Raw genomic sequence first — 20,813 nt, forward strand, 5'->3', positions numbered from 1 at the left:
CTTAAACAGAGGACTGAGTCCTCAAAGTACAGTAAGAACACTAATTGCTTGTTTATGATTAAAATAATAATGCTTTATTACAGCCAGTTAACAAGATAAATAGACTTAAGACAATGTGTGGAAATTGTAAAAAATGTAGATACATTGATGAATTGTGGTAAAGCGAGGATTGCCATTTCTATTCAGCTATGAAAGACACACCTTTGTTGTAGAGAAAATCTCTTTGTAACTACAAAAAGCAGGTATGAAATTGGACACTTCTTTATAGTGGAGATGCATTAACCAGGTGTTCATACAATATACTGTATGTAAGGATGGATGGGTGTAATTAATGTTTTTTGTTTGAGGATCAGATTTTTTTTTTCCATTACCAGAGCTCAGCGGCAGGTAAAGTCATTTTCTGTGTCATTGAAAAGGTTATACACGTTGTGTTGTCAAAAATAGAACATGTAATAAAAATATATGCAGGAGGAAATATTCTGAATTCCATTACAGTTAAATGAAAACAAAAGTAAAGTAAAAAACAATTATATTTCATGTAGATCTGTACTTTTAGAAACAGGAGAATGTGGGCTCCCAAGCACTCAGCAGTGGTTTGCATTAAACGTTTAATGCCCATACATCACCATTTTGAGCCTGGGTAATATCACTAGTCAATGGAGTGGGATTTCCTTAGATCAAGTGTACATCTGGCAGTTTTGCTGGAGTAGGGTAAATTGCCCAGTCCTTCCTGACTTCTTTATAAGCAGCTTGACTTGCCAGGTGGCTGCAGACTTGCATTGATATTAATGAGAGATGTGCGAGTAGTTTGGTTAGAACTAGAATTCCCAGCCCTGGCTCTCAACAAACTCATATCTGCTGAGCTTAATTACCCAATTGAAGCCTTGATTGAATGAGAGAATTGCTTGATTGGACTATATGCTGTACTTGTATAAGTTATTTTTCTACACAAATGTTTTGGATTTTAGAATTAGATGGCAGCCACCATCATGCGTAAGAGCAGAAAAACAGTCAACCATTTCAGATTGAGTGTTCCGTTGTGTTTATCCTATTAGTAGGTGTTCAGTTATGTACTGTATCTGAGAGCTGGGCTGGAGCACAAGCCAGCAGGTGTGTGAGCCCCCAGGACCAGGACTAGGAACCTGTGTTTTAAGGCATTGTGAAACTTGATTCCTGTCAAAAGATGAATAGGACTGACAGGTTGGCAGACTGGAGCAGAAGGTCTGCTGGAAAGCCAGGTGAATGGCTAAAAAAAGTAAAAAAGAAAATGGAGACTGACTGGTGCTAAAATTATCAAAGAATTGTATTTGTTTTAGTTGAACAATATCTTAGAGTATACAGTATCTTGTGTTACAGTGCATGTTAGTTAAGGATAAATAAAGGGATTTTGTCTTCTTGTTTGCCTTAATTGTCCTCCACTCATTAGTTCTGTGTGTCCCTTTCATCAGCCTCCATATTTGTATCATTGTTTATGGAAAAGTGCCTGGAGCCAGTTTTTTTCTCAAAGTTGTGAAGGTTTAGAAGCATCATTGGAAGTTTTCTGCAGGTTTTCCCTGATATAATTGCTACAAAAAGAAAGTATGCACACCCATGATCTCATTTATTCCTCCTGTTGGATAAGGATTTTGAATGAAATACTGTACAAAATAACTGTTTAAAACTAATGAATAATCGGAATGATCAGAATATTAATTTAGTACTTTACTTACTATATTTAGTACTTGATTACTTAATAATATACAGAAAAATGGGACAAGCCTTATCTTTATATATTCATATACTGTAGAATGAAAAATATTCCTAAAACGACTTATTTTTCAAGTAATAAATGATATTCTGTTTATCTTGCCTGAGGTACTGTAGATGTCAGTTTATTTTTGCATTTTTAGTGAGAAGAGGCAAATAACATCAATATGGCGTCTGCTTTCAGATTTCAATAGGTATTTCAGGAATGTGTGTGCACAAACTGTCAAACTGTTTCCCTTTGTTGTAAAAATAGACAGCTTTATGACTTTGAAGACAGGAGGCCCAACTCTGATCAGCGCACAGTTCAGTTAGACGGTATTCACACTGAGGATTGACAATAAACCTAACTGGCTGAGGTAACTGACTGTGCTGAAAGACTGCCATGGTAAATAAACAACTCAGAATTAAATCTCTCCTAGCTAGTAATCGGTCTGTTTTGTTCGGCACATAAAGCCGTGCCTCCTTTTTATTTTATTTTTTTGGCTGTTCATATAACATTAATCCAGGTTTGAAAATACAAGGATTATTAAATGAATGTATCATCTCTTTTTCCCCAAAGGACAGTGTGGGTGTCTCTGTGGCCCTTCTGCTGTTCCTGCTGGTTGGCAGCAATGTTTGCTCTGATGTATCCCCGTTGGCAAAGGAGACGTTTATTCCTTTATTATTTATTTTACGTATCTGAAGAAACGGCATGCCCACGCACCCTGGCAAAGAGTGCATAACTAATTCCCTGGCTGTCTTTAGGCTAGAGTCGAACCTGCAACCTTCGGGAACTCTGGGAAGATCCTGAAACCCAGAGAGAAGCCTTTGTTTGTGTTACATGCTATTTCCTCCCACTCTCCTTGGTCCCATCATGCATTGAAGAAACGCAGAGGAGGCAGCCCATCTCCTGCAGTCTCACATTGTGGCAAAGACCTTTTCATGTCCCATTCTTGCTCTGGGGCTGTAGAAGGATCTGTTGCTTTGTATTGCTAGATCTGGAGGTGGGAAGAGCACTGTAAGGCAGCCAAGGCATGGATAAGCAGGATTTGTACGCTGGAAAAAAGCAAGAAACTTGTTCTTGTATCCTATAAATAGGAAGCTTTTTTATAAGGGGTATTAACATAAGTATATAAGTATTAAAGAGTGGGATGCTACACTTTGGAAACTGTACATTTTTGATGTTGCTGCCTTTATGTTAGAGCTTAACTAAATCTTCAGCTTTTTCTGCACCCCACATCGAATTAAAGCCCCTCTCCCTTCACATTTATACGACCCAATGAGAGGTGTACAGAATGCTGCTGTTGCTTTTGATCCTATGCTTCACACGGATTCCATTATTATGATGTGCCCAGATGAATTGGCATGGTTCCTATTTGGATGTCATTCTTACATTTTACAGGCAGAATAATTGAATCAGTGAAGGTATGATTTTTAATCTTAAAATGTTTTTTTATTAGTCTACAGAAACTGAATCCATTTCAACCGCTGTGGCCAACCTTTTTGCATCAGCTTTGCATTGTAGGTACAACTGATAATGGAGAAGTACGGTACAGCTCATTCAGTAGTAAATTCTGAGCCCACATCCCTTGGTGATTAGTATATAGTCTAACCATTTAGCTCACAAATGGTACTCTAGAACAGAAATTACTTCTGTAAACTCTTATTAAATTAGACCTTATTTACTCTTCTTGGCAGGATATTAATACAGTAGATGTGTTAGGTTAGACTGGAGCTACCGAAGTAATAAACCCTTGGCACTGCAAACAATTATAAAATGACATATTGCATTGCAAATATTTGACGTTGCTCTTTAAATCTTGGGTAAAGTTGATGTAATTAAGCACTTGTGCTCTTCTGCATTTCATTCCTCACATTCCTACTTGTCAGACTTTCATTAAAGCAGGTGAATAAAATTGCTCAACTTTTTAGTTACATTTCTTGAAACTTCGGGCTCCACATTTATTCACACATTGTGTATAAACTGATGAAGCTACAGTATATACCTGAACAGCTGTATTAAAATAAAAAAACTACTGTTGCTAGAATAGAAATCATCTGAACTTTGCTTTGACGTATTTTCCAGATTTTCTGGATACATTACAGTGACAGGCTTGTTGTGGTTGCTGCTAAAATCCTGAAGTTATTCTCTTCTGTTTCATTTAGATTTCATGGTCTATTATCATGTTGTAAAGCACCTGGACATTTATTAAACTAAAGTCATCTAGGAATAATACTTCTTAATGAGAAATGTATATGTAGTGTAATATATATTAATTATCATTAATTCTCATTTAATTTATGCTATTCATCAATTTATAGTGCAAACATAGAATGCTATTTCATTTTTAATATCTCTATATTTGACAGAGTGGAAAAGAATGTCACATTTCTTTTCTGGTCAGCACTAGTCACCTTAAAATTCTGTGTCTTTTTTTAAACAAAACAATGTACACAGTTGCAAGACGTTTTATTCAAATGTTTAATTGTTGGTTATATTAAATATTCTGTTGTTTTTATTTACTTTCAAGAAGTTTGTTTCCTTAACCTGTCTGCACTCCTTTTGAATACATGATCCTGGCTACCATCATAGCAAACTGCATTGTTCTGGCTCTGGAGCAGCACCTTCCCGGAGATGACAAGACACCCATGTCAAAGAGACTGGTGAGTAATTCTGTACTACAATAATCATATTTATAATATGTGCAAGCAGAATTCAAAGGTCTTTCAATATTCTTTGTTGAATGGCACAAATGTCTCCTATGCAGTTAAATTCAAATTCTAATTGGCAGTGTGAATTTTCAATGTGAACATTTTATTAAAAATCTAAATAACAATCTCCCCCCACTCAAAACCCCTATATACACCCCTATTAACCTCAGTGGTACCTCCCTCCAATTTTCTGATAAATGGGAACTGCAGTATGGTCCAACAGCTCCAATGGAGGCCCCAAACAATGTCTGTGGCAACACTCCGGAAATCTACCATCTCCTTGAAGCAGAGTGGTTAATGAACATTTTTACACTCGCTCTTCAAATTAGATTTAACGAATGCATAGGGTTTCATTTTAATGAGTTGGCCTATCGTAAATGTAGTCAGAAACCATTTACATTGTGTACACATACACATACAAAACAGTATGTATAGGACCATTTACAATGCACTTGTATTAAGACAAAGAAGGGACGCTAAGCATGAATGCATTAAATTTTAACTCAAGGATCTATTCTGTCTTCTCACCGAATACTGTTCCAAGCCATGAGTACACTGTCCCTTCCAGGTGGACATCATAATTTTGCCTTGCTCAACCCATCAAACTTGAGTTTCACATTGTAAGAGCTTGCACAGTTTGAGTCAGGGTTGTGCCTTTAAATCAGATTAACTATACCTGATGGACTGTATCACTCTGTAAACATCCAGGACAACATTTCATAACTTCAGTCCTGGAAGTAATCCAGCTGTATTTATAGGCATCTTTACATCTCTAGAATTGAACAAACCTGGTCAATTAGTACAAGTTAGACAATAAATATATCCATTAGTTAACTGAGAGCTCAGGTAGAATAAAAACCTGCTTCTAGGACTGGCTCTCAATTAGGAAGTGAGGTTGCAGTGGATTACACCTTTGTGTTGAAGGTGTAGTGAATATATATATTCCTCAAGGGATATGTACTCTGAGCTCTCTTTCTCATTTATTTTGATGTTTTTACCATAACTGTTGCGCTCTCAGCACAGCTGTGAAGAGCACTTGAAAGCAAAGAACAGCTCCATGAGAAAATGGAGGCTATTAGATTGCTGCTTCAGCTGACCTTGCTTGTTACTTGCTGTGTTGTTTTATGTGGGAGTGTGTGTGGGTGGGGCACACATTACTATTAATGTGGGGACAAGATGTGAGAAATTGTTTCCATAAAGATAGAAATTCCTGACAAACAGATGATGTGGGGACACCTCCACAATATAAAGGACTCTTCATTAACCAAATGCTGTCTTCTTTTAAAGCTAGAACTGCCAGATACAGTATATAGTTTTGGGATTCCATTACAGTGGATTATAAAACAGTAAATGAAAACAGAATGAGTGTTAATAAAATAAAAACAAATAGACATATATCAGAAGAAGAATGAAAAATGTACATTATTCCAATGAGACTAGAATACAAAACTACATAATCATTAAAATAATTTCTTATTTTATGTAAAGAGAAGAGGACGAAGCAAGTGGCTACCCTAAGGAAATGTCCCGTTATAATCCTTATCACTGGCCCTACCTGCTTTTTTATCAGCTACTGTCCTTTGGAACATAGTTTGGTTAATGCAGTTTTAAAAGTTTTTGAAATACTAATATCCTCTTTCAATATCTGCTCCCAATAGCTTTACTACTCCAAGATCCAGGAAAAGCTGGACACTTTCAGAGAGTGGATGCCAGTGAAGAACATCTATAATGGCATGCGATATAGCTTTTCAGGACAACACAACCATGATACAAACTGTCCTGTTAATATCACTTTGGGTGAATTTAGAAAGCATCAAATGCTGACTTCCTCAACACCTGTAGCCATACTGTATGATCAAATCCTATGTCACAGGCTCCACAAGAATTGGGCCTTGTCAATATATGGATGAGAGGCCTGTGAGGAAATTCATGGGGTTCAGACATTGAAGCCACCAGAACTACATCTGTCAACCTGTATTTTGTTTAACAATGTTTATATACTGTATAGAAACAAAAGTCTGTCCTAAAAGTACTGTATCTAGAGGTCTTGAGGAAGTCCAATCTCATGGCTACGTCCGTTGCAGGAGCAGCAGAAAAGTATCCTTGGAACAAGTAAGAGTTAATTCCATGCTCAAAGATAGAGAAAAGAAGCAAATTATTCTTCACCTGAACAGCTGAAATTTTATGTTTCTGGTGTTCAATGTGGAATTGAACGTTATTTCTTCCTTTGCCGCCAATGCACTCTGATGTAGCTCGCCACTTCAGTCTCTTCAAATAAGCATCCTTGACTTCTTTTGCTGTTTAATGTTGCATAGAAGGGTATGATTAAATAATCAGTAAGAAAAGGAAATCCTGTTTACAAATTGAATGAAAACGAATGTCTCATGGTCTGCGTTTTTTCCGGATTTCCATCATTAATGCTTGTTTCCAGTCACATTTTTTTTTCTGGTACATATACGTAACATGTATTCTGATTCCCATGGGTGTTCACTAGGTCATCTTGCAATAGAAGAATGAAATTGGTTACATTTAGTGTGTAATTGGTTTGACTGGGGGTTCTTATGAAAGTATAGTGTTTAAGGTCAATTTGCCATGATACTTAGATGTGTACAGATTTGCGGATTTGATTAGGAAGGCAGTACCATACTCTGATAATATTCTGACATACGTGCATTTGTATGTGTCCTATATGAATTTCAATTGCAGGCCCTCCTGAATGATACAGCAGAATAAATACAAATGAAATGAGTCAAATGTCAATGTCTATGTCAAATAGTTTCCAATTCTTCCAAGTAACGTTTTTCCACTATTTGTTCTGCAGGGTAAATAAAAGGCCTTATTTGATCTATAAATTTTACATCACCTTATCTACTGTCAACATGTATGGATAAAATGATAAATCATTTACATCATTCAGTTATTTAGATGTCAAAATTAGTTAACTGGTATTTGCTTTACATATTGTACAGTCCAGCTTGAAAGTGTCAGTCTTGTTTATCTAAGAAATTGTGTTAAATACACTAAAAGTGACGGATCTAGGAATCTAACAGTGTTGATACAAAAGGTATGCATGGATTTGGCATATTATAGTCGTACTTTAGTAGCATTTTGTGACTTTAAAAAGGTTTATACTGTATACATTGAATATGTCAACCTAAAAATACATAGTGAGAAAAGAAAAAAAATGCTTTTTTTGTTTAACAATACAAGGCAAATTTCTTATCAAATGAGGAGGGTTAATTTCTAGGATCGTAATGAATGCAATCAGGAGCAGTACATACTGTAGCTTGCACTGTCTTTCAGAAAAAATATGTGCTTTATGAAATGCAGTAAGCTATATAGACATATTGATATGCCCACATGGCAAGTTCAAGTTGTGGTTAGCATTAGGTCCTTCTGAAATATTCAGTGTACACTATTATTTTCCATTGCATTGAGGAATAGTCAACATTGACATAAACTTTTAAAGTATTATTTCTATGAAAAGGAACAAAATCCATCAACTCTATGCAGTGCATGTACAGAATTCTGATTATTTACAGCCTATTGTTTTTCCTACACACTGATAAAAGTTGTGTAAACATCTGTTCAGTTTCCAATGGCTCTGAACTCACCCTTTACCATTCTTTCCTGATACAACTGGCTTATTTTTTCCAGGGCTGTTTGGCTTCCTTTCTTCTTCTGGTCATTGAAATGACAAGGATTAATGAGGTGCCACTGTGACTTTGATTTCCATTGACACTTTGATGCGTTCTGTAGATGTTTTTACCACCTGCTGGTGATTAATTGTACATAATTGTCTCATTCCATTCTCCAGGAAAAAACTGAGCCCTACTTTATTGGAATCTTTTGCTTTGAAGCTGGAATTAAAATCGTGGCCTTAGGGTTTGTGTTCCACAAAGGCTCCTATCTGCGGAATGGCTGGAATGTGATGGACTTCATCGTGGTTCTCAGTGGGTAAGTCAATCCAATTCCTCAAACTCAGAGTAGTGCTTGCCTGGGGTTTTCAGTGCTTTGATAGTGACCAGGGTTTGTTGTGTGTTGCTATTTCATCTTATCTACTTATAGAATATTCTTGAGATTCAGCCTGCGGTGGAATAATTGATATTTGGTTGTTTTGGAATGCAGCTGTGGTTTAAGATTCTACTTGAGACAGAACAGCATACACTCTGAGTTTTATTTCTCACCTGATTTAACTACATTGCTTTGCTAGTAGTGTCGCAGTTTTCCAATTTGAATGACTATGCCAACCACAGTGCTCTCTTTCTTTCAATAAGCAAAATAATAAGTAAACAGAACTGTTCCCTCATCTCCTGAGTAGATGATTGAAAGTCAGTGAGTTGGATAGAGGAGAAACTCTGGAGTCACTGTATGTGTTTCCTTTCATTTCTTTGTTTGGCTTCCAGAAATATTTGGCATTTGTCATTAAATTATTAATGAAATGAACAAACTGAATGTGAGGTATTGTGTCTATAAAAAGCATTTCTTGTTTTAAGGACTTATCGAGACTTATCTGTCTTTTCCTTGTGAAAGCATTTTACTTTCTCAAGACCTTATTGGTCACAATTATTAGTGTCCTGCATTTTTCTGTTAGTAAGTGGTTGGGGGGTATATGCTTTACTAATTTTGCTAATGCACTTTACCGGATTCTGACATCAACATCACTAATAAATCAATTAAAACATAATATGTAATCTTCTTGAACATAAACTGAGTAGGTACTCAGCTTCTCCCACCAAAGTAAACTAAGAACAACTGATATTTATTTATACAGATGTTCTCATGGTTACAGTGTCTAGGACATAATCAGGTAGAGAGCTCCATAGTTGTTTTGTGAAAAATACATATTTGCATGAGATCTAAAGAATTACATTTTCACTGAGTCTGATCCTTGAGAGAGATCATGGGGAAAAAATGAGTTGCCTATACAAGTAATAAGAGAGATATTGTTTGCCACTTCAAGAAAAGATATTGTAAGACAATTCTCTATCAATTGCAATTTTAATAAAGGCTACTCTCTGATTGGTAGATCATTAAATACATGCACATACAGTACAAAGCACAATTTTGGATTTTTTCGTATGAAAACCACTAAAACTGTTACTCTTCACTGTTGTACCTCCACATGATCTACCAGTAGAGAGAGTCACCAGCATGGTTTATTTTTACCTATACACAGACAAAAAACAAACAGGGAGTGGGCTTGTACTGTCTCTGTGGCCAAATAGCAATCTGTTTAGAAGAAAGACACTCATCTCTGTAATACAAAAAAAAATGTTTTTGGGGATATTTCCACCACTTTCCATTGACAGCCTCTGTTTGTATTGAAGATTATCTAAATAATTTGGTTAGGCTTGGCTGTGTTTATTATTAACAAAATGATCAAACAACCAATATCATCCTGTGAATAAGTATGTGAACCCATAGATTTAGTGACTAGTGTCACCTCCTTGAGTATCAATGACTTCAGCTGTCTCTCATGTCTGCTTTTAAGATTTTGGCCAATTCTTCCTTACAGAACTGCTTCAGGTTGGTTACATTTGAGTTTTTGCTTGCATTAAAAGCTCACTTTCAGATCGAGCCATAACATTTCAATAAGGTTTATTTCCACATTCCACAATGTTAAATTTCTTCTTCATCTGTTGTAGATCTACTTGTATGTTGAGAATTATTGTCTTGCTCCATGACATACTTTTGGTTTAGCATCAGCTGATGAATGGATGGTTCGACATTCTTCAACAGAACTTCCTGACAACTTTGAATTCATGCAATGTCCAATGATGATAAGCCATTCAGGTCATGATACCCCACCACAATGCTTGATGGTTGGAAAAATGTTCTTCTATTGAAAAACAGTGCTTGGTTTCCTCTTCACAGAATATTTCTCATCGTGTTGAAAAACTTCAACTTTGAGCCATTCTGCTTAGAAGAGCATGTGGATTATCCAAGTGCTCTTTCATGAACACAATGGGCGGTGATGATCTTTTTAGAGAGCAGTCATTTCTTCCTGGCTATCCTCCCATTAAAACCATTCCTGTTCAGTCTTTTCGTGATGGGTGAGGCTTGAACACGATATTAGCAGCAGATAGATGAAGCCCTAAAAGTTTTAGAAATGCTTGGTTTTGTAATCCTCTGCAAACTGATGAGCTTGCTTTGTTTCTGAGATCTTTTGATTGTCGCATGATGTGTTTCCAATAACTTTTATGGTGCACATCAAAGTCACGAATATAATGACCATTATATAGGACAGAGAGATCAAAATCAGTCCTTCTTTGTTACTCATTTAATGAATGAGCTGATTTTAATTATACCTTTCATTGTATGAAAGGTGAAGGCATCCTCTCACGAGGCACCAGTAAATGTAGGGGTTTGTGCATTTACTGGGACAATTATTAATTGTAGCAGTGTCGCAAAATGATTCTTTAATGGCTATTAGAATCAACCTTGCGGGATAACTCCAACAACGCACACACACGGATACTAATACACGAGAATACATTTATTAATGCATAAAAGGTGCATATAAACATAACAGATCTAATCGTGAGGTTTAGCAGAATACAAAAGGTATGTATTCAGTCACGAAGAGTTACAAACCAAGAAGGACATACGTTCAGTATACAGTACCATTCATTTAGACCGTTTCGTAAATGAACTTGGATTACAACTTCTACACTAGATACTCAAAAGCAAGTACATCACTCTTAGGAATTAAATTGACATCAACTCAGGTTGAGGTAACAATTTAGTTCTCGAGCTATAATGCAGAATGTTGAATACTCATCCAATCTGTGTGGATTCAGATCTCCTGCGACACAAAGCAGCAGCGGCAGGCTTGTTGCTGTGTCCAATCGGCGCTCTCTTGCTCGGTGCCAAGCAGTGGCCGGTGCGGCTGGAGAGAAGTGGGAGAGATTTCGGCTGTGACGCGCTGCTGATGCTCTCTGAAGACTGGCTAGTTAGTTCTGGCTTTACTAGCGAGTTTGTGCACAGGAGAAAAGTGACTGCGGTTCACACTCTTTAGACAGGAAGAAAACCGGTTCGTTCCTGATGTAGCGCTAGTTCTGAATACTCAGATTCAGCTGTCCACAGCTCCGACAGTAGTTCACTTGTTGATCAGGTGAGCTTTCGCGCTGGGTTCACGAGGCTTGCTGATGGGTTAACCTCAGGTGGATCCTTTGGTTACGCGCTGGTGACCTCCGTTCTCGACTCTTAGAACAAAAGTTAAGTCCTGCACTCGGACACACTGGCCGTTACATGGTTGTCCGAGCTGAGTCTGAGGATGTCCAGGAGGCGCCTTGAGGAAGCCCTGTGCTGCCTGTTTTACCTGGAGGAACTATGGGCATTCATTGGTTGAAAGTTCCATGGGTATCCGAGACCCACTTGGGGTTAACCTGCCCTACTAGTTCCTGATTGGCTGATGACCTTAGGGTTGTAAACATCTTTGGATGACTCTCTCTTGCAATCTGCCAGACAGTAAGGTGCCAGAGATGACCATTTATTAGGGTTGCTGGAGAACCTCAGCTTTGGGAGTTGTTCCTTATCAGGACACGCTATCAGCTAGAAAAACACCTTAATTGTGAACCAAATGGAATGGCCTCCCTGTATCAAGCACCACTGAGATGAGAGACTGACAAGGGAGAAGCAAACTTAATTCCTGTATTTTAATAAGCCTTGGCGCTACAAAGGGATCGCTTATTATTTCACATACACTGATTCATAACTATTCTTTTATTTCTACATCACACACCATGCATCTGAAAAATTGAACTGGAGAATATAAATCCTTTTGATTATTTACTGTAGGTTTGTCTTGCCAATATTCTATTCCTTTTGTGTGATGTTGTATTTGTTGAATTACTTGCTGTGCCCACTCATAACTCAGTGATTTAAGTATAAAAGCAGCACATTGCATGAAAGAAACAGGGAATCATTTTGGATCAAATTTGCACTAAAACATAAACTAGGGACAAAATATAATATGATATACAGTACAACATATCAGTATCATCAGTCACAGAAATTACATAAAATTATACTGTATAATTGTTAGAGAGCTACAGTTTTTCTCACCAGCGTAGTGTTCAAATAGCTTACCATTTTGAAATCCTACTAAAGTAAGAGAAAATTGGGTTTTAATCCTCAGAGGTGCAGAAGAAATGCATAGGGAATGTATGAATGAAATGACACAGATACCTTATGTGGAAAAGAGTTTGAAAAAATGATGATACACACAGTGTACACTGAAGTCGTTATACATTTCGTTAAACTTCTCATATTAAATGAAACACATGCATTAAACGTTTTTTTTTATGGCATTGATCTTGAAAGATTTTGTGACCAATAAAAAAATAAGGAAAACCTACATTTAGCTTTTTTATTCTAAAACTACACCTAAGGAAAGCTGGAAATTAGAATAGGAAATGAGCCTCATGAGATGAAGAAGCAGGCCTGTGTTGGTCTAGTGCGACTGTGTTCTCATGTGCTGTGCTCTGATAATGGAAATACAGTAGGTGCTGAACAGGTGCCATTTGGTCTGTGTCACTCTTCTCTATTTGCTAACACTGTACAAGGGTGTGAGCAGAGCCGCTTTGTGTCCTCAACTTGCTCTCTATTGCTGTATGTGCGTGGGTGTGCATGTGTTCGCACTCACACACGGTGAAATGAAATATTAATTTCAATAGTACAAAAGTACAAAGGGCTTGGGTTCTTACAGAATTTTACATCATTCAGAGAATCAATTATTTATGATCTGCTCCTCACCAGTAACAGCTTTCAGCAGAGACGTAAGGGTGTGAGATTCTGGAGAGCTGATTGGCAGCTGAGCCTGTAAGACTGAAATTCTTTCTCTTTTATCCTTTTTGTAAAAAATGCCAGACTTAGCGTTACCCGCAAGACTGAAGTGGAAATCATTCACAATCCAAATTGTGGAAATCAATCTGTTTTCTGGAACAGTATCAATGCACTGTTCCATCTGGGTTTTTTTAAGTCTGAGTCAAAACCTAATGAATATGGGGATTTCATCTGGTGGTTCCCTTTTTGCTAATTGCTAAAAAAAATTGATTAATTATATAAGATATAGAAAAGTATAAAATAACAGCAATTACAGATATTGAAATCAATAAACGCCATAACAAACTTTATTTTAAATGGTACCTTTTAGATATAACATTTCAAGAGCTACAGTATGCACAAAACAAAATATTACAGAAGAGTAATTGAACCAGATAAAAAATAACATACAGCGGATCAAAAAGTAAAATCAGCCTTTCACAGTCTTGGTGCACGGAAAGAAGAAGGGACGTTGATTTAGTTTTTGGTATTGATACAAAGTCATTTGAAGAGATCCAAGGTTACACTTAGGAGTTGTGATAATCTAGCCTCCACAAGGCAGGGCTAGGTTGTTTTTGTGTATTCTCAGCAATTTCCTGGACTTTCTCTTGTCAGTCCTGTTATTGTCCTGTAATTGGTTGTCTTTACACATTGCAAAAGTTGGATAATCTTCTTCCAATACTGTGGCATACCATCTTCTCTGCATATAGGATTCGCACTCTCAGTTTTCCTGACATGCTTTTCTGAGCTCTGTCTTCCAAATACAGGACATTCCTTTTCTCTGACTTGTTCTCCTAGTCTGAGTCTTCTGTATGACCCCAATTTTAGCTTCCTTTTGCTCTTTTATGTGCAGGATTTGATCCTGACCACCTGCTAGTCATTATTGGCATTTCCATGTGTAAATGCTCGCTTCCTTTATTGTCTTGTGTAAATGCTAATACTGTTTACCAATGATACATCTTCATCCTTATTCCTCAGATGTTTTCTGTGTTTTCCAGTTTGTTTTGTCACAAAGTGCAGAACAAAGTAGGTCACAAATTGTAGTTCAAAACACTGTAAAGTAAAAAGAAATGGATTTTGGTATTGATCCGCATTGATGCAGAGCCTTTAAAGGCAGGAGTACATTTAACTCTGAACTTCACTGGGAACCAGTGCAGGGATGTCAAGACTAGAGTGATGTGGTCATTAAATTAAGGAGTTGTTTGGCTTGGGCATCTGAGTTCTGGACGAGGTTGGTGGAAACTCGAAAAACATTAATCAAGGCAAGAAAAAATGAAAGCACATACAGTGCAAGCTTCATTGCATTCACTGAGTAAGACAAGTGAATTACTGTACAGTATATCAATATTACAGTACACAGGAGGAAGAAAGACATTTTAACCAATATAGCCATCAAAATGGTATAAAGAGTGTTTCAAGGTGACATCACTAAAGTCTAGTACAGAAACAACATCACTTTTTAAATTAAATAGAAAATAATAAAATAGAATAAACCTGAAGATTGTGAATTATTCATTTTCCATACAATATCCTCCCCAGACCAACTCCCTCCTACATTACCTTCATAGATTAAGATAAAATACCTTTATTCCATATTTTCTTCTAATTCACTTACTGTACCATTTTCTCAGCACTTGATGACTCAACAGAGAGATTTTGATTGGAAAATCTTCATTGGTTTTAAGCAGGTGTTCAACCATGGGGCATAAAGGAAATAAGATGTTCAACTATATTTAACTCTGTCATGATGAGCACAAGTGTTGGTCAGCAGATTCTGAAGATGTAGAAATCAGTTGAGAATTGAGGGGTAAGTGTGGGGGTGGGTTACCTGAAAAAGCACAAGCTGCTGTGCAGTTTGATAATGAGTTGTTGGAGAGAATGGGCAGCTAAGCCTCAGGCTATTGTTTTTACTGAGAGGAGTGGATGTCTTCCCTAGTTCCTTAGGGAAACTAACAATAAGCAACTATTATAACAATAAGCAACTAAGCAATAGGACCATTCCCTCTCTAACGGTGCTGGATTTTGGACCTCCAGAAACAAACATAAAAGTAATTAAGAGTCCCTGTGATTCTTTCACAGTATAACACAGATTACTTCATAAGATAGCCCATATGAAAGTCTCTAGTTCACCCCCGTTCCCTTTTCCTAATGGGTTTAATTGAAAATGTTCAACTTGAGTTCCTATTTAGTAGATTTTGAAAAAAGACATTGCTAAACTGGAGCTTTTGTATTCCCTAAATATATGGATGAACGAGAATTAATTTAATCAATTAACATTGCTTCTCACCTGTGACTGTACAGTACATGCCCATTCGCAAGTACTGTAATTGCTTCTTTGCATTACTTAAAGTAATGTTTCTTCTGCTATATGTTTAACTTTATTCTCATTTCTCTGCCTCTAAAACTGCATTGCATTTTGAAAAAAAACAACAATGATAGTTTAATATAAAACCGAGGTGTAAATTAATGCTTTTGTTAATATATTGGAAGATACTTCATAGCTTTGATTAGCTTCATATGTTGCCTTGGATCAGAAAACAAGGCTATACTGTATTTCTTTTTACATTTGCTCATTAGAAGGTATGCTTATTTTGCCACACAGGAGTGTCAAAATATGTCAAAAATAGCTTTTTGTTTTTTCAAGTGGTCATTCGCAATGTCAGCATTGTCCTTTCTTTAAATAGAGACATGAAGTATATATAATGTCTAAATATATACTGTATATGCTTAATATTAAGAAGGAAAACTTAAAGAGGTATAACAAAGCCACAAAAAAAGTAACTTTTATACTTGGGCAAGAATATATTTCCCAGATAATATTTGTTGTACTGTATGTAGTGATATACTGTACCTTTGTTTTTTAAATAAAAGTAAATTACCTTTTCTTATGCTAAATATATTCAACTCGGGTGGTACTGTAAGTCTGTGTTTCTAAATTATCTCAGTTGTAATGGAGGGATTGTAACAGCTTAAATTCCAATGGGAAATTCTGGTTCTATTGTTATTTTTAATGTCTTCTGAAAAAACATAAGCTGCTTGTGGAGAATTGTGACAGGAAGCAATTTTGTGTTGTACAACACATTGAAGCCCATTTGCAAAGCTTGCCCAATGTCCGAACACTGATCCCTACATCATTTCCTTATATTAAGTCAGTAGAAAATGATGTTCAATTTCGGAGGAAATGTCCATTTAAGTTGAAATATACTGTACACTGTATGAGACATTCCATTAGGAAAGAAAGCAATGGTCCTATAAAGGTCCAAATATTCTACAAAGCAATCCTAAAGTGATCATTAAATTCTAAGGTTCTATGGAAATAATAAGGAAAATAATCACTTTGTTTCTGTCTCTTATTAAATACATACAATGGTGTATAAATTGTATTTTTTAAACTATCCACTCAAGGCATCTCATTAAAAAAATGATTTGGATTTTTCTTCTTCTTAGAAATTAAAAATAGACCAAAATAAAGAGGTAAAATAATGTTAATGAATTCTTGCTGGTTTCTCAGAAAAAGAGTTCATATGGGGACACATACCTACATACTTTGTAAAAAGCAAATATTGCAGACTTCAAGAAACCTTAGAAACCTTATCGTAATTTAACAGTGAGAGGACCCAAGGTCTGAGCTGTGTTCTATATTGTCTGCACAGCCACCCACATGCAAAACAACTGAGCATTTCTTGCATTGAGTGTCAGCTATCTTCCTGCCTTTAGTGCTGAACACATCAACCTCCGATCCATCATCCTTTAACATTTTGTGATATTGAATATGATCCCTGGCTGCCCACTGATAGAAAAGCTGCAATCATAAAAGCAAAAGAGCAGAAGCTTGAACTATTGCTATTTGGCTTCTCTGAACATGGCATGACATGCCCTTCAAAAGTCACAAACTGTACTGTATCTTGTGGTAAACGTATTCAATCAGAGCACAGAGGACCTGTCAACTCATGCAGTCCAGTCTGATATATGTTAAAGAAACCAGTCCACGTCTAGGCTTCTCCATTTTCAAAATTCAAACCCCATCTTCTTAGTTCTTAGCTTAATCATGTGGTAGTTTAGTAGCTAAGTTTTTTCATTCTAAATTGATTAATTTACCAATATATAATAAATAATAATAAGCCAATAAACCAAATTAATATTTGGAGCCATTTAATATAATTGTATGTACAGTATAATTAAAGCAGGGTCCTTACAGGCACAATCAGGCCTTGGAACCCAAAGAACACCAAGAACAACATTCCACTTGTCTTCCCTTTCCTCCCAAACATTCTTTCTCAAACTAAATTTCTCTATTTTTATGGGATGACTTTTTTTTCCCATACCTAACAAACATTATGTTGATGTTGTAATCTATACAATCATCCAAGTCCATGGGTCCCTATCCACTGCAACCAGAAGTGATACAGAAGTCGCTGTACAGTATCACCTGTATTTCTTATTTTTAGCTTTTAGCGTGAATGAATCTCTGCCTTTTTATATAAACAATACACAGAAGGAAGTAAAGTGTTGTTTTGATTATACCTACATCAACACCTGACTAAGCACTTACACAAAAACATTTTTGTGTTGCAGAGATGTTGATGTTATGGTTGAGACACAGTCAATGAAAGCTGTTTTCTAAAATAAAACTTAGGTTGAATTGGTACTATGCCTAAAGAAACAATAAATCATTTTATTTGCTTTTTCAGTCATATGTTTTTACATGTAAAGTAATGGAAATTTATATTCTTTATACAAAATGTCTACTAATAAGGACTTATTAAGGAAAAAATACCTTTAAATTGAGGAATGGGTACACAACTGGTAAACTGCAGGATTGAAATGCTGTTTAGGGTCTGGAATTAGTGATCACTTGTCAATTCTGCCTGAGGGACTGAAGAAACTAGCACTCTTTGCCTGTAATGATAACTGAAAAGCAGTTCACCTGAAAACCATTATTGTTTTTAAATGGGAAACAGAATATGCAAGCATAAAATTTCAAGAAAAATGAACACATATAATGAATTACTTTATTAATGTTTGCTTAATATTTTCAGATATTTGATAGACATCAGCAAAATGTTTTCTACAACTGGTTCTCTTGCTCTGTGTTCTCAGCTTCCAATTGTTCCAAGATCTTAGATCTGAAGTATCACTTTTCTACAACCACTTTCATGCAAAGACTCCTGACAAAGGAGGTTTGTGACATTTTTAAACGGGGGCACTGTGATTAGACAGAGATAGAGAACCACTCGAAGCACTGATTTTGTGGGACTGATGCAGTGACATCACTAAGACCACTTGGCTTATGTGTGGGCTATGGAGACTCAGAAAATTTGTAAATTATGTCCCACAAATCGTTCTGCCACATGGGCTGAACAAATAGGCTTGGGAGACTACAATTGATCCATGGAACTGTCTGATACCCCTTCATTATTTATTATTATCAGCAGCTCTTATAACTAATAAATAATATCCATGTGCCTTGTGGTCTCAATCAGACTGTGAATATTTTCATCTGATTAGATGATCTGAGAAGAAAAGACTCATCACTGTTGCTCCATTTTATCACATTGCTTTAAGGATGCTGCATTTGGTGTTGATAACACTTGCACAAGGCTAGATCTCTGTGAATTTATTTACTATTTTGTACTAGTCTCAGGAATACTGGGAATGAAACAAGCATCAAAAAACCCTGAAACAAGAATAACATGACTCCCTAGAGCCAAGGTGGCTGATGTCATCAGGAGAGCAGACAGGATCCTAGCAATGGGAGGTGAAGACCTGTTTGTTGTTTTCTATGTTAGGATAAATAACATTAATCAAAACAGTTCTATACAAAACAAAGTCAAAGAATTGGGAAACCAGCTGAAGGGCTGCACAATACATTGTTGAGGACGTGGTGTACTGATGAAGCCTTTAGCTAAAATGATACAGATATTATGGACACTATGGATTACATTTGCCACTACTGTTGACCAGGGACAAAAATCCAAAGCATTCAAACTAGAATAGAAAGGAGAGTCTAAATACAATCTGCAAATGAGATCCCTAGTGTATCTCCCTTGTGCAGTTTCATAAAGGGACTCCAATGGAAAACAAAACATCAAAGGACCAAGAGCACCAGGAGTATTATAATAAAATACTAGAGAGGGACGATACTGAATTCACATACAGTTATTGTACGACATTTGTCATTTTCTTTATGACTTCCATCTCCTCATTAAGTATGAGTAGGGGTTCCATGCTCATTTCTAATTCGGTTTTGTGGGATGGAAATGAATATACTACTATTACATATCTCATTTGTAAAATTTATTATGTTCTTTCAATGACCGTGGGTTCATGAATGAATACAGTAGATCTTTGAAATGCTTCCCCCTATTGGAACCAACTTCATTTTCTCAGACATTTCTCCCCCTTCCTTAATTCGTACTAAGGACTGAAGTCTTGTCCTTTGGTATTTAAGCTGTAAATAGTCCTCATCACAGTGAACAGAAGGCAGATATTTTGTGTCAGAAAAATGTTGAATTTTCTGTACTTTAATCGCCTACTACCTGTTCTTCATGTCACAGGTTCTCCTTTGTTCCTTCACCTTGTTGGATTTCCTGGAATATAGTATTGGTGGTTTTTGACATTGAGGTTTTGTCAAGTGGTATTAATACTTTTCTCTTGTAATTGGTTGCAAAAAGCTTGAGAGCCTTTCTCTAATGCATTCTTGAAAACAGGCCTTTTGTTGGATCTTTCAGTATTTCAATGTTGAATTTCCATGACATTGCTTTTTTTTTACAGGTGATGTTTGGAAGCTAGTTTGATAGATCTCATTAGATGGATACGACTGTGATTGGTCCAGTCTCCTAGCATTACTCTGATAATGTGGACATGTTTGTGATTCCAGGCATGGACTGTGACAGAGTCAATCACATACACGTGTTTGGATGGAGAGTATTTCCAGGAGTTTTGTGTTTGTTTTTCTGGTGGAGCAGAGTCAAGGTGACGATGAGTCCATGCTCTGAACACCTGACCACAGTAAGGAGAAGAATGCCACTGGAGTTGACAAATCCATGCCAATTTTTTCCATTCTACAGACAGGGATCTATTCCTCCTTCAGGTTTCCACTAAGAATTTGGTCACACCTTCCACAGAAATTTCTATTAATATAATACAGAGTCACATGGAAATCATTGATTCTTGCAGATTGGCTGATGATTTCAATCTTGATGGCACTTCATACCCCATTTATCCAACTTTCCTCTTCTGGAAAAAAAATAATAACCACCAATAACTTACCTTCATTTTGTGGATTTTCACTCAGGGCGGTAATGTCAATGTCATATCTTTGCAGTTCTTGGACCACAAGTGTACTGTACTATAGAATTCTGAATGATCCTTAAGGTCCTGATTTTCCAGGTCCTAAATTCTAAGAAAGGTGATCTCACTGGACACAGCTACATAGATGTGGTGAGGAAGTCTATATTTATGGCACATTTTCTAGACTCCTCTCCAAAAGACATGAGCAGAGCAAATCCTGAAAAGGGATGCTTAGTCATAGTTCCAGCTGCTGA

General features: G+C 36.5%; 1 protein-coding gene across 8 annotated transcripts in view; it reads left to right on the top strand.

The window, feature by feature from the left end:
• The window catches only part of cacna1ea (calcium voltage-gated channel subunit alpha1 Ea), a 344,022-nt gene that overhangs the window by 157,823 nt on the left and 165,386 nt on the right, over positions 1 to 20,813 (top strand). For all 8 annotated transcript variants that reach the window (XR_015925303.1, XM_088599066.1, XM_088599061.1 and 5 more), the window contains 2 exons: positions 4,283 to 4,389; positions 8,255 to 8,394. Coding sequence is in view for 7 of the 8 variants with exons in the window: in XM_088599066.1 (XP_088455192.1) it covers positions 4,283 to 4,389; positions 8,255 to 8,394 (247 nt within the window). In the remaining variant the exon portion in view is untranslated. The remainder of the gene's footprint in view (positions 1 to 4,282; positions 4,390 to 8,254; positions 8,395 to 20,813) is intronic.

The sequence above is a fragment of the Lepisosteus platostomus genome, chromosome 11, assembly GCF_059453375.1.
Source record: "Lepisosteus platostomus isolate fLepPlt1 chromosome 11, fLepPlt1.hap1, whole genome shotgun sequence".
Taxonomy (NCBI): domain Eukaryota; kingdom Metazoa; phylum Chordata; class Actinopteri; order Semionotiformes; family Lepisosteidae; genus Lepisosteus; species Lepisosteus platostomus.